This window comes from Loxodonta africana, chromosome 16, assembly GCF_030014295.1.
Source record: "Loxodonta africana isolate mLoxAfr1 chromosome 16, mLoxAfr1.hap2, whole genome shotgun sequence".
Taxonomy (NCBI): domain Eukaryota; kingdom Metazoa; phylum Chordata; class Mammalia; order Proboscidea; family Elephantidae; genus Loxodonta; species Loxodonta africana.
In genome coordinates this window covers 43855194-43871775 of record NC_087357.1, presented here as the reverse complement: position 1 = coordinate 43871775, position 16582 = coordinate 43855194, and the positions used below count along the sequence as shown (strand labels likewise).

The 16582-nt window shown below is 41.3% G+C and overlaps 1 protein-coding gene across 4 annotated transcripts in view; it reads left to right on the top strand.

Moving 5' to 3' along the window:
* The first annotated feature begins 524 nt into the window (after positions 1–524).
* RPP30 (ribonuclease P/MRP subunit p30) overlaps positions 525–16582 on the top strand; it is a 34494-nt gene continuing 18436 nt past the window's right edge. Inside the window, exons 1-6 of one of the 4 annotated variants that reach the window (XM_064269583.1) lie at positions 525–650; positions 1826–1881; positions 2727–2783; positions 3190–3264; positions 4124–4195; positions 12042–12131. In XM_064269583.1, the coding sequence (XP_064125653.1) occupies positions 569–650; positions 1826–1881; positions 2727–2783; positions 3190–3264; positions 4124–4195; positions 12042–12131 (432 nt within the window). In that variant the 5' untranslated portion in view covers positions 525–568. The remainder of the gene's footprint in view (positions 651–1825; positions 1882–2726; positions 2784–3189; positions 3265–4123; positions 4196–12041; positions 12132–16582) is intronic. The other 3 variants (XM_003409241.4, XM_064269582.1, XM_064269584.1) reach the window with 3 other exon arrangements.

The following is a 16582-nucleotide window of genomic DNA, read 5'->3' as shown; positions in this document are numbered from 1 at the left end:
ACTCTTTAGCACTTCCAGCCCTTGGCAAAAATGTCTGCTTCACGCTAGGCTTTCAATAAAAGTTGTATGCATGCACTTCGAATGAATCACTTAATATATTACAGGAGGAAAAGTGTGGAATTTGAACCCCTCCAAGGGAAACCCAAACATTCTCATTCCGAAGAAGACAAAGTATTGAAGTGAGGCTGTTGATTTCAACACACTAACTTGCTGGTACTTGAAGGCGGGGCAACCCCATTATACACTGCCGTCCAGTCGACTCCAACTCCTAGCGGCCCGATAGGACAAAGTAGAATTGCCCCATAGAGTTTCCAAGGAGCTCTTGGTGGATTCGAACTACCGACCTTTTGATTACCAGACCTTTTGATTACTAGGGTAGAGCTTAACTACTACGTCACCAGGGTTTCCCAAAGGCGGGGCAAGTGCCCACGAATCGCCCCAAACAAGTATGCATTTAACGGGAAGGTGGGACTGACGACGCAGGTAAACTACAATTCCCGGCATGCCCCAGGAGGTAGGCCCGGCGGCTGCGCAGACCAGCGCGCACTGGCGGTCATGTGACGTCGGCATGGCTGTGTTTGCGGATTTGGACCTGCGAGCGGGTTCAGACCTGAAGGCTCTGCGCGGGCTCGTGGAGAACGCCGCTCACCGTGAGTCGGCCCGGCATGGCGGGCAGCGAGACCTGTCCATCTTCGCTTCCCCCCAGACTGTCGGGCCTCGCTCCGGAGGGATTTGGCAAGGCCGGGCCTCATTCATGTTTCCTGGGATGTCTGGGATGTCCCTGGGGCTGATACCCGCTGCGGTGTTGCTCAGATCCCGAGCCCGCGGAACTGGAAGGGACCGGGTGGGGTGGGATGAGGGGTCCAGGTCCTCCTTTTCTGCAAACTGCGGAACCTGAGGTTCAGAGAGGGCCTAGGGCTCCATAGCTGATGGGTGGCAGAAGCCAGGGCTAGACTCCCACATGTACAGTCTCTTAAACCGGTGTTTCTAACACCACTCCTCCCTGTCTCTCGCGACAGTGTGTCTCAGCAAATTGGGGAACGTGGAACACAGATAGGAAGTGCTGTGAGGGCTCATAGAAGGGGTGTGAGTGAGGGAACATTATTTCGTGGAAGAGTAGATGGGGGCAGAAGACATACTAGGCGGGGGGCAGCATAGCAAAATATGAGAATGTTTCTCATATTTGAATCAAAGGGAGTGAAGGCCCTGAGAGACACGACCCTCGTTTTAATCGTTGGGTTTACTAATGGCTTCTGTCTCCCTTTGGCTGTAAAGTGGCGGGGGGGGGGGGGTGAGGGAGTAGAGCGATTAAAAGAAGAATAAAGTTTCTGTGGTAAGACTTCTCTCTCTGAGAGTTCTCAGCTTGTTTTAAAAGCTGATGCTGATACTTTTCAGAGGTGGTGCTAGATAAACCCACTCCTTAAGAAAGTGAATCACGTCGTTTCTTTTGGTCGTCTTTATGAAGTAGCCGTAGTGAAACGACTCTTCCCATTGCAGCAACTAATTAGCGTTGTCTCTCTGAGACATGCTTTTCTCATTTGTAGAAAGGAGGTTAGGTATGACGTCTAAGGACCTTTCGAGCTTATATGCTTTGATGGTTCCTTTAAAATGATTTTTTTTTTCTAGTGTAACTCACCTCAAGTATTACCTTCTCAGTGTTGCTTTTTCTGATGTTATCCCTTTACAGAATACACTATGAACTGCTTTTGAGAGGGGCCATATCTTATTCTTCTCCATATTTCCTGTGCTCAACATAGTCATTGGCAAGAATGCAGGCCAGTTACTCAGTTAATGCTTGTCATGAATGTTTGATCTTTCTTTTCAGTTGGCTATTCAGTTGTTGCCATCAATCATGTTATTGACTTTAAGGAAAAGAAGCAGGTAAAGTACAGTTTCTGACGTTAATAAACCAGTGTTTATAATTCTTTGTGTTTATATGGTGGTGTGGAGACTACAGTCGAGTGTATTTATTAAATGCATTCCCTGTGCGTTGTTATTTTCTTGTACGTTAACAGTTGTGAGTTGATTTATATTTGTAAATGATAAAGATTTTTGTGAAGTACTACTGCATGGTATAATTCTTCAAGTTGATTTGATGTTAGTTAAGTCACTTTGACGGAAGCCCTGGTGACGTGGTGGTTAAGTGCTACGGCTGCTAACCAAAGGGTCAGCAGTTCCAATCCGCCAGGCACTCCTTGGAAACTCTATGGGGCAATTCTACTCTGTCCCGTAGGGTCGCTATGAGTGGGAATCGACTAGACAGCACTGGGTTTGGTTCTTTTTTTTTTAAATCACTTTCAATAACATTTTAAAAGAGCATTGTTACTGACTGAAATGTAATCATAATATTTAGCCCTTTTTATTTTTTGTCATGGACTCATTAACTGATTTCATTCTTAAACCTCAGGTAAAGATATTTTCTCTTTAGGCTAGCAGCTTTACTGATAAGATTACTGAGTGCTGGTTAGATTAAATTATTGATAGATATTTTTAGCTTTAAAACTATTTTTTATTCCTTCTATATGCTGATGTTCTCAGTTGCTTTCTACTCCCTAGTTTTTGTCCTTAAAAAAAAAAAAAAAAAAAAAAAAGCTTATTTAGTCTTCCTGAATACCAGAAATTAACTTTCTTTGTTTTCAGTTATTTTTTTCCGAAAACCCTGTATCTCTTATGCTTTGTCCCATTAACATGCACAATTCAGGTTGATTGTTTATCATTTGTTGTAGGAAATTGAAAAACCAGTAGCTGTTTCAGAGCTCTTCACAACTTTGCCAATTGTACAGGTAGGTGTTTTGGTGTTTAAGAAGTATAATATCCTATTCATTCAGTTCAGATACACCTAGTTATGTGTGCTGTTCTCTAATCTGGACTCTGCGTTCCTCACCTACCAATCTCTGTATCAAACAATAGGCAGCTCTTCCATGGAACATTCTCTTGCTGTTTATCTGATACTTCTTTGATAATCTTCCCTGAAAATCTTACAACTTTTAAATTATCTGATATAGTTCAATATACGTGCATGTTTTTTTCTTTAGCTATGTTATAAATTTCTTGAGGATAGGAACTAGGTTTTATTGCTCTTCAGTTATCATTTATAGCTGGTAACTTTTAATGAATACTTTCCACTGGTAAAGAAGAAAATTAGTTAGTTGTATTTTATGCATTTTTGATAGTCCTTTTTGCTTACAGGGAAAATCAAGACCAATTAAAATTTTAACTAGACTGACAATTATCATTTCGGATCCCTCTCACTGCAATGTTTTGGTAAGTTAATTATTTTTCTTCTCTCTAGCCCTGGTGATGCAGTGTTTAAAGCTATCGACTGCAAACCGGAAGGTTGGCAGTTCAAAACCACCAGTGGCTCCATGGGAGAAAGATGTGGCAGTCTGCTTCCATAGCGATTTACAACCTTGGAAACCCTATGAGATTGCCATGAATTGGAATTGACTCGATGGCAGTGGGTGGGGTAGGTGGAAAGTTGTATTAATTAATGTTGAACGCTGTGGCTTTTCACCTTCCCCCTACTCTTATAGCCCACCTTCCACGACACCTGCCCTGCTCTCCATAACCTCCGAATTTTCATAGTATAACATATCTGTTCTATTCATGGCACGTGCATAGTGATACCGCAATTAAAGAATCCTTTGGCAACTGCTGTTCATTCAGTTCACACGTGCCAGGCATAAGGCTGGGTGCTGGGATATTTCTGTTAATAATACAGACACAATCCTTGAACTTACAAAGGTTATAGTTTAATCGGCAAGAGAAGAACTTAACAGAGTAATTACAAATGTGAGCTATGTTTGAAAAGGGAGGTGGTGGTAAATGAAGAATGCTCTAGGAGTTTGTAGCAGGGGAGCCATCCTGAGCAAGTTGATGTTCAAACTGGGGCTGAAGAATCAGTAATTGTTATATACTGATAAGTAGGGGAAAGAGTATTTCCACAGACAGCATGGAGCTTGCAAAGTCCTGAAGCCAAGGAGAACATGGTGTCTTCTGGAAAGCCAAACACCACCAGTAGGGCTGAGCAGATACATCAGTAGCAGAGTAGCAGTGTTAAGTGGAATCGTATGTATGTATTTCATGTTTCTGTGTGATAACTTTCTTCTTTTTATATTACTAGAGAGCAACTTCTTCAAGGGTCCGCCTATATGATATTGTTGCAGTTTTTCCAAAGACAGAAAAACTTTTTCATGTAAGTAGCAGATGAGTGTTTATCATAGTGTTTAAGGAGTCTAATGTCATTCCTTTATTGTTGACCTGTTTCTGCCCCCCAGGAACATTTTAGGATTTTCAGTTTGTGCTTGGAATTTTGAAATTTCACAGAGATACACCTAGGTGGCATATTTTTTAAATTCATCTTCCTAGACATTTGATGGCCTCAGAATGAAAGAGCCCATTAAGTTTTCTTTTGTTTCTTTATCTCAGTTACTTACTCACTCACTCATTCATCTATTTATCTTTAACTTTTCTCAGGTAAATATTGGTCCGTCTCTTTCTAGCTCTAAAATCACTTCAGTATCCGCTCTCCTTACCTGTAAGGAAAGGAAGGCACAGGGTTCTACTGTGACGTAAAAGCTCTCATCTCTGCTGCAGCTGTCCCTTGCATGCCCTGAGGTGTGACCCATACACCACTACTGTCATATCAGCTTTTAGCCTTACAGAAATTTTTCAGGATCAATCATCTGCTGGCACCATGCCCCTCCTGTTCTGGATTTAATTCCTTTTGTACTTTTAAAATTTCTATTTCAGTGATTTTTCAGGTGGGGAAGGAGTTTAACATATGTGCTTGTTCACCAACTTGAGACGGAACTTCCTAGATATTTAAAATGATTGTATTGTTGTTAGGTGCTGTCAAGTCGATTTTTGACTTATAGAGACTCCATGTGACAGAGTAGAACTGCTGTAGAAGGTTTTCTAGGCTGGAATCTTTATGGGAGCAGATCGCCAGGCCTTTCTCCTGTAGAGCCTCTGGGTGGGTTTGAACTGCCAGCCTTCTGGTTAGCAGCCAAGTGCTTAACCTTTGCGCCACCATAAAAAAAAAAAAGTTGCTGTCAAGTTGATTCTGACTCATTAGCAACCCTAGAGGACAAAGTAGAACTCCCCTAGGGTTTCCAAGGAGCACCTGGTGATTTCGAACTGCTGGTCTTTTGGTTAGTAGCCAAACTCTTAATCACTGTGCCACCAGGGTTCCCCATGCCAAAAACCCATTGTCATCGAGCTGATTCCAACTCATGGTGCCCCTATAGGACAGAGTAGAACCTGCCCCAAAGGGTTTCCAAGGAGCGCCTGGTGGATTTGAACTGCCAACCTTTTGATTAGCAGCTGTAGCTCTTAACCGCTATGGCACCACGGTATCCCACAGTGAGGGGGAAAGATCAACTGTATTGCAGTTTTTCAGAAGTGTGTTTTACTCTGTAAAGTGAGGTATAGCCACTTTTAGAAAGTTCTGAGAGTTCTTTATATAGGTTCAAAAATATGCATCTGACAGATGTGTATTTGACAAAAGGATATCGCAGAAAAAAAAAGTACTGATCTTTGATATTTTAATTTTACAGCATAGTTCCTTTTTAAGCAGAATCTGTTCTAAAATTGTAGGAAGATTTTCCCCAAGTTTATCCAGTAGATGTAGCTGTTGACTAAGGAGGCTAATTGTGGTAAAATTAGTTTCTAAAGCATGCTGTCGACTCTCAGCTATTTATATTAATGGGGGAAACAGCAGTAAATTGTAAATGCCTACCTTCTTTTACTGAGCTCCTTTGTAAAATGCTGAGTTATAGTCATTCCCCAGAATTCCAGTTCAGAAAAAGGGGTGCGTATAAGCAAGTGGCTCTTAACTATCAGCGACCCCGTGGAACTTTTTGAAGTCAGACCGGTTCAGCCCGCACCACTGAGATTCTGATTCAGTAGGGGTTGAGTCTGGCTAACTTTGGTTTTTCAAGTTACATTGGAGAGTATGACTCAGTGCTGAAACGACCAAGTGTAAATCCTTTGGAGGGTCAAGAACATTTTAAAATTTGTTTAAATAACAACAATTTAGTTTTTGTCACTCAGTTACAATATAGACTAAAATTTGGTAATATACTAGATTTTTTGTTGTACATTTGATTTTTTAATTGATTTTGAAGAGCATACAACTTTCTTTCCATAGCCCTCTGCTCAAAAAAAACCAAACCCATTGCCATGGAGTTGATTCCTACTCACAGTGACGCCATAGGGTAAAGTAGAACTGCCCCATAAGATTTCCAAGGAACGGCTGATAGATTCGAACTACCGACCTTTTGGTCAGCAGCCGAGTTCTTAACCACTGCACCACCAGAGCTGTATCTCTCTGCTACTGATTACAAAAACAAACAGAACACTTGAAAGGTAACATTTTGGTTGAAAGATACACGTTTATGTTGTTGTTAGGTGCTGTCGAGTTGGTTCCGACTCATAGCAACCTTATGCACAGCAGAACAAAACATTGCCTGGTCCTGCACCATCCTTACAATCCTTGTTATGCCTGAGCTCATTGTTGCAGCCGCTGTGTCAGTCCACCTTGTTGAGGGTCTTCCTCTTAAAGGATGTTTACAGCTGTTTCTTCTCATTTTGAGTCATGCCACATCAGCAAATGAAGGTCCCGAAAGCTTTACTCCATCCACGTCATTAAGGTCGACTCTACTTTGAGGAGGCAGCTCTTCCCCAGTCATCTTTTGAGTGCCTTCCAACCTGGGGGGCTCATGTTCCAGCACTATATCAGACAATGTTCTGCTGCTATTCATAAGGGTTTCACTGGCTAATGCTTTTCAGAAGTAGACTGCCGGGTCCTTCTTCCTAGTCTGTCTTAGTCTGGAAGCTCAGCTGAAACCTGTCCTTCGTGGGTGACCCCGCTGGTATCTGAATACTGGGGGGCATAACTTCCAGCATCACAGCAACATGCAAGCCCCCACAGTACGACAAACTGACAGACACGTGGGGGATACATTTATTTAGCATTCCAAATATTTTTTACATATGTATTTCATTTAACCCTCACAAAAATCCTGTGGAATAATTGGGACAGATTTATAGAGGAAAAAACTGAAAAATAAATGATTTGCTTTAAATCTCTCAGCTTTTAGATAAGAGATTTTTGTAGTACAGCTAAGACTTTTGAGTTTCAGAATATATTATAATTTCATTTATCTTATTACTTGGCTTTTCTTATGCTGTTCAAAAGTTTGAATTTGCCAAACACATGCTTGATGATGGTGGGTGGAGCAGTGAGAAATATTCTGAAAGATGGCAGAAAGCTAAAAATAATTCACAGTGTTTGTTTGAAATTGACTCAATGGATATACTCAAAGTTACATGAAAACACAGATTTTTAAATTGGAACATCTCCTCTCTCTTATCTGCCTAAATCTTACTTACCCATTCTCTAAGACTCAGTAGAAGTTAGGGTGCTCCTTGTTTTGTGCAGAAAATCAATTTACAAGATATCTTTCTTTTAAACATAGCTTTTGTAACTATATCATGATTTGAAATCAGGTCAAAAGCAAGGAGCCTGTTGCTTAACAGATTGTATTCTATAAATGATTTTGTTTGTTTGGTTTGTAAGCTGATCTAGAATTTTTTACAGGTATCCCTGTAAGTACAGTATCCTAAAGTGAAATCTCTAAGATGAGTCAAAAAAGCACGCATACACACACATAATGATTAGTAGTATAAAATCTAACCACCTTGTATGTTATTGTTTCCGTGAGAGATGGCACACTGTCTTCCACTAGGAGTGTCTGGAAGGCGTCTCATAGACAAGATGCCTTCCCACCCAGCTACCCGAGAGATAAGGCGAAGATTAAAGACTGTGAGGAGGGTCCATTGGCCAGAGCTTCTTGGGATGGGACTGCTAGAGCACAGAGAGTTGAATAGAAGTTTCAGGAGCTTCTGAGTCACTTATTCCCATTTAAGATTTAAAACAGCTGGGTAGGGTGGATCAATTCAAGTTATTTAGACTGGTGGTCTCTGGATGACTTTGATTGTGCACCCTGTCAGTTTAAAGAAATTGAGTTGGCTTCCCCAAAATATGTATGTTTATTTGTTTATAAATTATTTCCATGTTCCATTACACTAGTGTGCTTCATATAATAATATACACATAAACCCAAAACCAGGCTCATTGCCATCAAGTGAATTCCGACTCATAGCAACCCTATAGGACAGAGTAGAATTGGCCCATAGGTTTTCTAAGGCTATAAATCTTTGTGGAAGCAGACTGTCCCATCTTTGTCTGGCAAAGCTACTGGTGGGTTTGAACCACCAAACTTTTGGTTAGCAGCTGAACTCTTAACCACTGAGCCACCAGGGCTCCCTAATATACACGTACCAACCAAAAAAAAACCCCGAACCTGTTCCTGCCAAGTTGATTCTGACTCACAGTAGCCCTATAGGACAGAGTAGAACTGCCCCATAGCGTTTCCAAGGCTGTAAATCTTGACGGAAGCAGATTGCTATGTCTTTCTCCTGTGGAGAGGCTGGTGGGTTCGAATCGCCAGTCTTTCATTTAGCAGCCAAGCACTTTAATCATTGTGTCACCAGGGATCCTTGATATACACATACAAAAAACAAATTTTTAAGAGGGTAAATTAAAAAATAAATGGAACTAGTTCTTTTTTCTTCCTATTCCGGAAATCCGTGCCCCAGCCTTGGAAGAGCATTGTTAAAACGTGTATACTACCAGTACCTGGGGCACCCGAGGAAAGTGGGTATCTTTAAAGACAGTGCTTTTCAGGGTGTAGTCTGGCTCCACTGCTTCTGAATTACCTGGTATGTTTGTTAAAATGCAGTTCTCAGACCCTACTTACTGAGTGAGAATCAGTGGGCATGGGGCCTTGTTACCTGCATTTTTAACAAATACTTCACAGGATTTTTGTACATACCTGAGGTCAAAAGTGGAGCTCTGGTGGCATAGTGGTTAAGAGCATGGCTGCTGATCAAAAGGTCGGCAGTTCGAATCCACAAGCCACTCCTTGGAAACCCTATGGGACAGTTGTACTCTGTTCTTTTGTGTCACTGTAAGTTGGAATCCACTCGATGGCAATGAGTTTTTAAGGTTAAACACCACTGTTTATGGGTATCTCTCTTTTCCCTAGGTGAGCCTGACTCCCTTGCATAATATTTATCATGAAATACCAACTTGTATTATCTTGACATCCATAAAAGGAGCCCTGGTGGCACAATGGTTAAAGCTCTTGGCTGCTAACCGAAAGATCTGCAGTTTGAACTCACCAGCCGCTATGCAGAAGAAAGATGTAGCAGTCTGCTTCCATAAAGATTACAGCCTTGGAAACCCTATGAGGCAGTTCTCCTCAGTCCTGTAGGGTCACAATGAGTTAGAATCAACTCAAGGACAATGGACTTGATATCCGTAAAGAGGCTTTCGACCGGCTGTGACCCACTATACCTGCTCCCCTTGTACTATAAAAACCAAAGGTGTGTATGTATGTGCATTTTTGTGGGTGTACACTTTCCTTAAATCCTTATGGGTGTCCCTGACCAAAAGAAAAGTTTAAGGCCAGCTGATGGAATTCATATTGACCTACCAGTTTCCAGAGAAAACTACAATAAGCTTCTTAACACTAAAATGATACTGGACATAATTTAACGTTTTAATGATTTAAAAAGCATTTCATTATAATGTGAACATTAGCTTTTGTTTTATAGTCTAGGTGTGTCAGTTGAACATTTGGATTTATAGAAAGCTAAATAAAAGAATTCTGTTAGGGGCATTTTAAGTTTGAGGTGCTAGAGGAAGCCAAGTGGAACTGCTCTTTGTTACTGAAAGTTTATTATAGTGTATGTACTTAAGCCAACGCAAGAGAGGTTTTTAATTGGCAACTGTTATACAGGAGAGGAGAAGAAAGGAATAATACATAAGGAAAAACTAATGTAATCATAATGTAATTTAGCCTTATTCTGGGGAAGAATGTTTAACAGGCTTTTTAAAAATTAATCAGCGTTTTTATTGAAAAAATAATTGATGCTTATGATAATAAATTCAAATAGTACAAAAGGGTATGCAATGAAAAGCAAGCCTTCCTCCCACCTAAAACTCCCTCTCCTTTCTCCACAGGCAACCTCTGCTAACAGTTCTTGTGTGTTTTTTCAGAAATATTGTTTACCTGGTCCTTCCTTCATTAAGCCCTCCCTCCCTCCTTTCTTCCTACCTGATACCTTGCTTTTTTACCCAACAGTATATCTTGGAGATTGTTCCGTAATACCAATTAAGAGATCTACGTCATCACATTTAATGAATCAGCATATTCTGTTATATAAAGAGGCCATAACTTATTTCAGTAGAATTGAGTAGTGTTTAATTGTATGTAGTCTCTTGTGATTGGTGTTGCAATTATGGTCTTCATAGTAGTGTCCTTAAACATTTGTTGGATATATCTGTACAGTATATTTCTAGAGCCTATCAACAATCATGAGGATGGTATAGGACCGGGCAACATTTTGTTCTGTTGTACGTAAGGTCACCGTGAGTCAGAGATGACTCGACGTCAACTAACAATAATATCTATAGAATACTTTCCTGTAAGTGAAATTACTGGGCCAAATAGTGTGTGCATTTAAAATTTTGATAGTTATTGCCAAAGTACTTTTCAAGATTTAATGACACTGTGAGTGCCCAGTTATTCATTCCCACACCAGCAGTGTATTAATTGAACTTCTTTCTCAGTCTGATAGTGAAAAAAAATGGTGAACAGAAGCCGAGCTTGTTTTAGCTACTATTCAGAGCTTTTCTTCATCCATTCTTATGAAACTTCCAGCGACTATGAGTTGGACGCTGTAGCAGCTGGCATGGGGCAGGTCTTCCTGCCAAAGCAACTTTACTTCCTGGGTTTACTGAGTTACCACGACTGTCTTAAATCCAGACCACCTGGTTCACAGCTTCCTTCCTAAAGCTTTGGAGTAGGGATGGGGGTGACTAAAGTGGGGATTCTGAAGGTAAAGGTGCAAGATGTGACATTGCAATCACCGCTAAAGGTCAAAGCTGATTCTATAGGCCATTATTACCCCCTTTGACTCCCTCACTTTTCTTTAGTCAGTGTGGGTTTGCTGGCATAGCATTTGTTCATCAAGCCTGTACATACCAGCATTGTCAGTTAAGTTTATTCTTAGTACAACACAAGGCAGCCAGTTCTTTTTATCACTGCAAGTCAAATAATGGCAGCATCAGAGCCAGATACGCATCTTCTAATAGTGCCTTCTGGCCTCCTGTGCTAGTAAACTTGCCCTAGCTTCATTTTATTTTCCCTCATTTTTCATTTGCCCTGACTTCTGTATCTGTTTATTTTACCTTGCATGTCTGTTTTTGTAGGCAGCTCCAAGCCTCCTTTGGAAGTAAATGCATAGTATTGATCAACACATAATAGCAAAAACTAGAACAAGGGAATGGGAAATTAAAAGTTGAAAAAAATGCGTTCAGTATCATTTGATTTGTAACAGCTCTGCCTTTAGTGATTACAAAACCACTAAGACCATTTATGTAAATTGTTCTCATTAATATTAGAACAAAGCATCCTTGGTAATGCCATGGTAGTGTTTTTTCAACCACTCAACAGACTGTTTGGGGCCACAGGCCTGGGACAATTCCTGCCACAAAAGTGATCATGGCATAATTTGTGGAATACATGGAGCATGCATACATCCCTTTTGATTTATTTTCTTGGATTTCTGGAACAGTCTGAAGTAACCTTCCAGAAACCAAACTGCACTCCACAACCCGTCTTTATGTAGCAGGTCATCTAAATAAGAGGGTCTTTATGCCTTTTGACAAGGTCTATGGACATATCACTCTGCTTCAGCTGGGTTACAATTGAACCATTGAAACCAAACCTGGAGGGGTGGCTGAGCAGCTGATCTTATGAAAGGTCAGATGTATTTCAACCTGGAACCATTGTAACACCTATGGAGTGAACCATTTCTGTTTGTTTCTTTACATCATGTTTGACCCTATCTCCCACTCACATGCTAGTGTTCCTTTCAGCTTAACCTGTGTTTCCCCCTCTTGACAGGTTGCTTGCACACATTTAGATGTGGATTTAGTTTGCATAACTGTAAAAGAGAAACTGCCATTTTACTTCAAAAGACCCCCTATTAATGTGGTAAGTAGCACACTTCTTTTTCTGTATTTGAATCTGTAGAAACTTCCACTAATGAGTTGGAAAAAGGGCAGAAGAAACAAGCGTTCTTAGAGGGAAAAGCAAAGGCTGGATAATAAGAGTTTTAGAACAGAGGATTTCTTAAGAAGGGGGTGGCTGATAACAGTGACAGTTAAAGGCTAACACGGAGGAAACAGAAGGAAGAAGAGTGTAGGTGGTCCCTGAGACACCAGTGAGCTGAGGAGAGACAGGAGGGAGCAGGCCATGGAGATCACCTCAGAGTGGCCCATGTAAAATTAAACTCTGTTTTCAAGTATGCTGGTGCACACAATAAACCCGAGACTACTTTTATAACAGTCTAGGAGGGTGGCCGTGGGTTCAGGGAACTTACGGTTCCTCCCTCTGCTAGAAAATTTTCCTTGTTACTCTTTTACGTAATTTTCCCTTGTATTTCCTTACCCTTTGTCTACTGTCACGCCTTCTTGTAAGTCTCATTGCCCTTCCATTTCCATCATAAAACCCACTGCCTTCTTTCTACTCATAGCAACCCCACAGGGTTTCCAAGACTGTAAATCCCTATGGAAGCAAACTCCCACATATTTGTACCATGGGGCTGCTGGTGGTTTCGAGCCACCGACCTTTCAGTTAACAGTGGATCGCTTTAACCAGTGCGCCACGAAGGCTCCTTTTCTCATCATAAATGCGATACCATTTCACATCAGTAACTATTCTGGTAATGTGAAGTCAGCACAGCTGTTAACTGTTTGCATCACCAGCCAGACCCTGGGAAGAATTAGGATGTTATTTTAGAATAGTGGCTTCCAAAACTCAGCTTCACATTTCCAAAAATTATTATCAAAGGAGAAAAAGGCTGCGAACGGACACAGTCTAGATACCATACCCAATCCTGTCAGAATTGAGAAAATTTGTGCTTTTTCAAAGTTGGTTATTCCTATTCTTTTGTCTCTGTAGAACCATAGCTTCCTCAATCTTTGCTTCTAGGAAACGGATTTGATGTTGAGGGGAGAAAATTGATCTATATGGTGTGTAAAAATTTAGTCCAACGTGCCTTATGTTCTACCCCTAAAAATATACTCCTAAAACTGTACTTGAAAAGTACTGAAGTCTTTAAAGTCATATATTTAAAGGAAAAACTATAAAACAGCTCTTTTTGGGTAAATACTGAGAGTACTACTGAACATATAAAGAATACTGGTTATACTCAATTATCTTCCTATGTTCCTGCCAGTACTTGCAGTACTTATAAACAAACAGGTAAATAATCCCAAGTCATCACATTTTAGAGTTTGAGATCTATGTTGTTCGGCAGCTCATTTATCAAATGTGGAAAAAGGAAGGTTACCAAGGAGAAGCTGTTCAGCTCTTTAGTCACAGCTCTTTGTTTCAAATTCCCTATCAAATGAGATCTCTGATGTGCCCCAGGCACCTGTGCTAGAAGCCATAAACCTAATGTTATGACACTCTCGTTGGCCTCACATGTTGTTCTTCTCCAAAGGTAGCAATGTCTATCTGTCTCTAGGAGTTTGCCTAAGTTTATAGTCAGCCTCAAACTGCCAATGCAGGTGTTACTTAAATAGCGCCCCCAGGAGTCAGGCAGTGGAGCCACCCTCCAGTTTGCTGTTCCACTTATATCTTTTCTACTTTTCACCTTCATGAACTAGGAAGGCCATTTTCTAGACAGCTTTGCCTGAATAAACCTACATACGATACTGTATTCTTGATTGGGAGGAAACAGTAGCAAGTGATGCTAAGGATAAGTCCATGGGAATGGACAGCAGTGCACAGCACATTATTCCTCATGCCCCACCACAGTGGTAAGATTCCCTGTGGTTATTTGGTGAGGGCTTTCAATTGGGTTTCTCATGAACATGTCTTATTGTTCAAGCTGTGAGCTTCATTACCCTGATATCTTGTCTGTAAGAATGTTCTTGTGTGCTGTCACGTAGCTTCTGACTCACAGTGACCCTATAGGACAGAGTAGAACTGCCTCATAAGGTTTTCTAGGCTGAAATCTTTATGGGAGCAGATCGCCAGGTCTTCTCTCCCATGGAGCAGCTGGTGGATTTGACCTGCCAGCCTTTCAGCTAGCAGCCGAGTGCTTAACTGTTGCACCACCAGGGCTCCTTTGCCTATAACGAGTCTCCCTAAAATTTGTTTTTTGAATGATATGAGTCCTGTTAGCTATCAGGGTACAGTTTGGGGAACCTGGCAAATTCTGCTTGTGGTTCGTCGTTAGCTGGCTGTCAGCCTTCAGCAGGAGGCACATGCCAGGGGTAGTGGGGCACTTGGGCGGCCTGAGGAGGAGAGAAGCGCTCAAGGCTGCAGCACCAGGACAGCCCACCCTTCGATTCCAACTTAAAATTCAGGAAAACTGCGGTTATTTGGTGGATATCTTTTGTTTAATTCCTACATTTCTTAAGAATTTTGAAAAGTAAAAATTGACAAGTGAGAAGGATATGCAGTATTTAGCACTGTGCTTTTTTTTTCTTTCCCCCCTGGTGTGAACATTTTACATATGCTATTTAATACACTGTACATGGTATAGTGGGAGAAAAGGGTGAACAAGAATATTTTTAGTCTCCATCTAGTATAGAAGTAGGCTGCAGTGTGAATTGGTCAGGAAGCAGAAAAGTCTGTGTTCATTTATTCACCTATTTTTCATTTAACAGAGAAAATTGGAAACATGCAATAAAAGGTGTCCAGCTTGTTGTTCAGAGTAAATAATAGTTGTATAGGAATATATTATTTATAACAGTATCTAATCTGGATTTAGAGCTATGTGTTTGAATTGAAGTATGGAAATATACTCACTGAGCTTAAAGCACAAAACATTTAGTGATTGTGGGTAACAGTTCAGTCTCAAGTCTTGGTTTTTGCATGCCCCCTCACCCTTGAGGATAAACCTGCCTTTGGCCATGTGAAGTTGTTAGTCTGGGTCACTTTATTGGGCACATGAGAAGGCAGCACAAATCTTAACTTGTATAGGATTTTCCCCTTTTCTTGTGTTGTGAGGAACAGCAGGAGTGTTAAGATAGGCAATTAATTAGTCTTTTAACTGTAGGCCAGAAGCCCACATAATGGTTATAGGCTCAAAGGTTGGGAATTTGAAGGAGGGCCCAGGAGGTAGAACATAGCAAATCACTCCACTTACCTGTCTTACAGCTCTTGTCCCTTTTGTCGTCTTCAGCACGTGCATTGGGCACCATAATTGCAATGACCTATTCACCTCTAAAATCTACAGCACTCTTCCAGGGCCTAGGTACTAGTACAGGAATCACAACTCTATCGTGGGGTAGATGTGTTTTTATAAAGTCGGGTGTCGCTCCTCCTCTTAGATGATCAGATGACTTCTGATTATGTATGACTTTACAATTTAACGCTTGTCTTACTCATCTAGTGTGCTATAGGAGAAATAGCATAGGTGGATGGTTTTAACAAAAAGAAGTTTATTTCTTCACAGAAAAGTAGGCTAAAAGTCCAAATTCAGGGTATCACCTCCAAGGGAAGGCTTTCTCTCTGTCGGCCTTCTCATCAACCTTCCCCTAGACTAGAAGCTTCTCCATTCAGGGATCCCAGATCCAAAGAATGCACTCTGCCCCCCACACTGCTTTCTTAGAGGTGTGAGCTCCCCAGCTCTCTGCTTGCTTCCCTTGGTGGTACAGGCTACATCCCAGGGAAACTCCCTTAACATTGGACCAGGGGTGTGGCCTGAACAAGGGTGTCACATCCCACCCTAATCCTCTTTAACCACAGGCAGAGATTATGATTTATAATATATAGGAGAATTACAAAATGGAGGTGAACCATACAATACTGGGAATCATGGTCTAACTAAGTTGACTCATTTTGGGGGGACACAGTTCAATCCATTACATTCTACCCTTTGGCCCCCAAAAATTCATGTCCTTGCCACATGCAAAACATATTAATCCCGTCATATCATAGCACAAGTCTTAACTCCAAGTCTAAAATCCAAAAATTCCTCTTCGTCTGTGAAATCTAGAACACAAGTTATCTGTTTCCAAAGTGTAATTACAGAACAGGCACAAGTTAGAGATTTCCATTACAAATAGGAAAAATTGTAAGAAAAGAAGGCATAACAGGCACCAAGCAAGTCAGCAGAACACATTACATTAGCCCTCATGGGGCTGGAAATAATCCTTTCTTCTCTGAGACCATTTATACAATGGCACTGCCCTCCAGACTCTAGGTATTGGCCACACTCTCCAGATTCTGAGTGGAGGACCCTTGACCCTGGGCGTCAGTTCTACCTTCAAGGCCCAATGGGACAGCAACTCTTCCCCAGCTTTAGGCGCACCATTCTTCTAGTCCATCTGAGTGGTGACTTAGAAACCCCAGAGGCCATGGTTACACCCTTTGAGACCCCAGAGGCCATACCTTTTGAGACTGAGGCAGCTCAGCTGGGGCAAGTG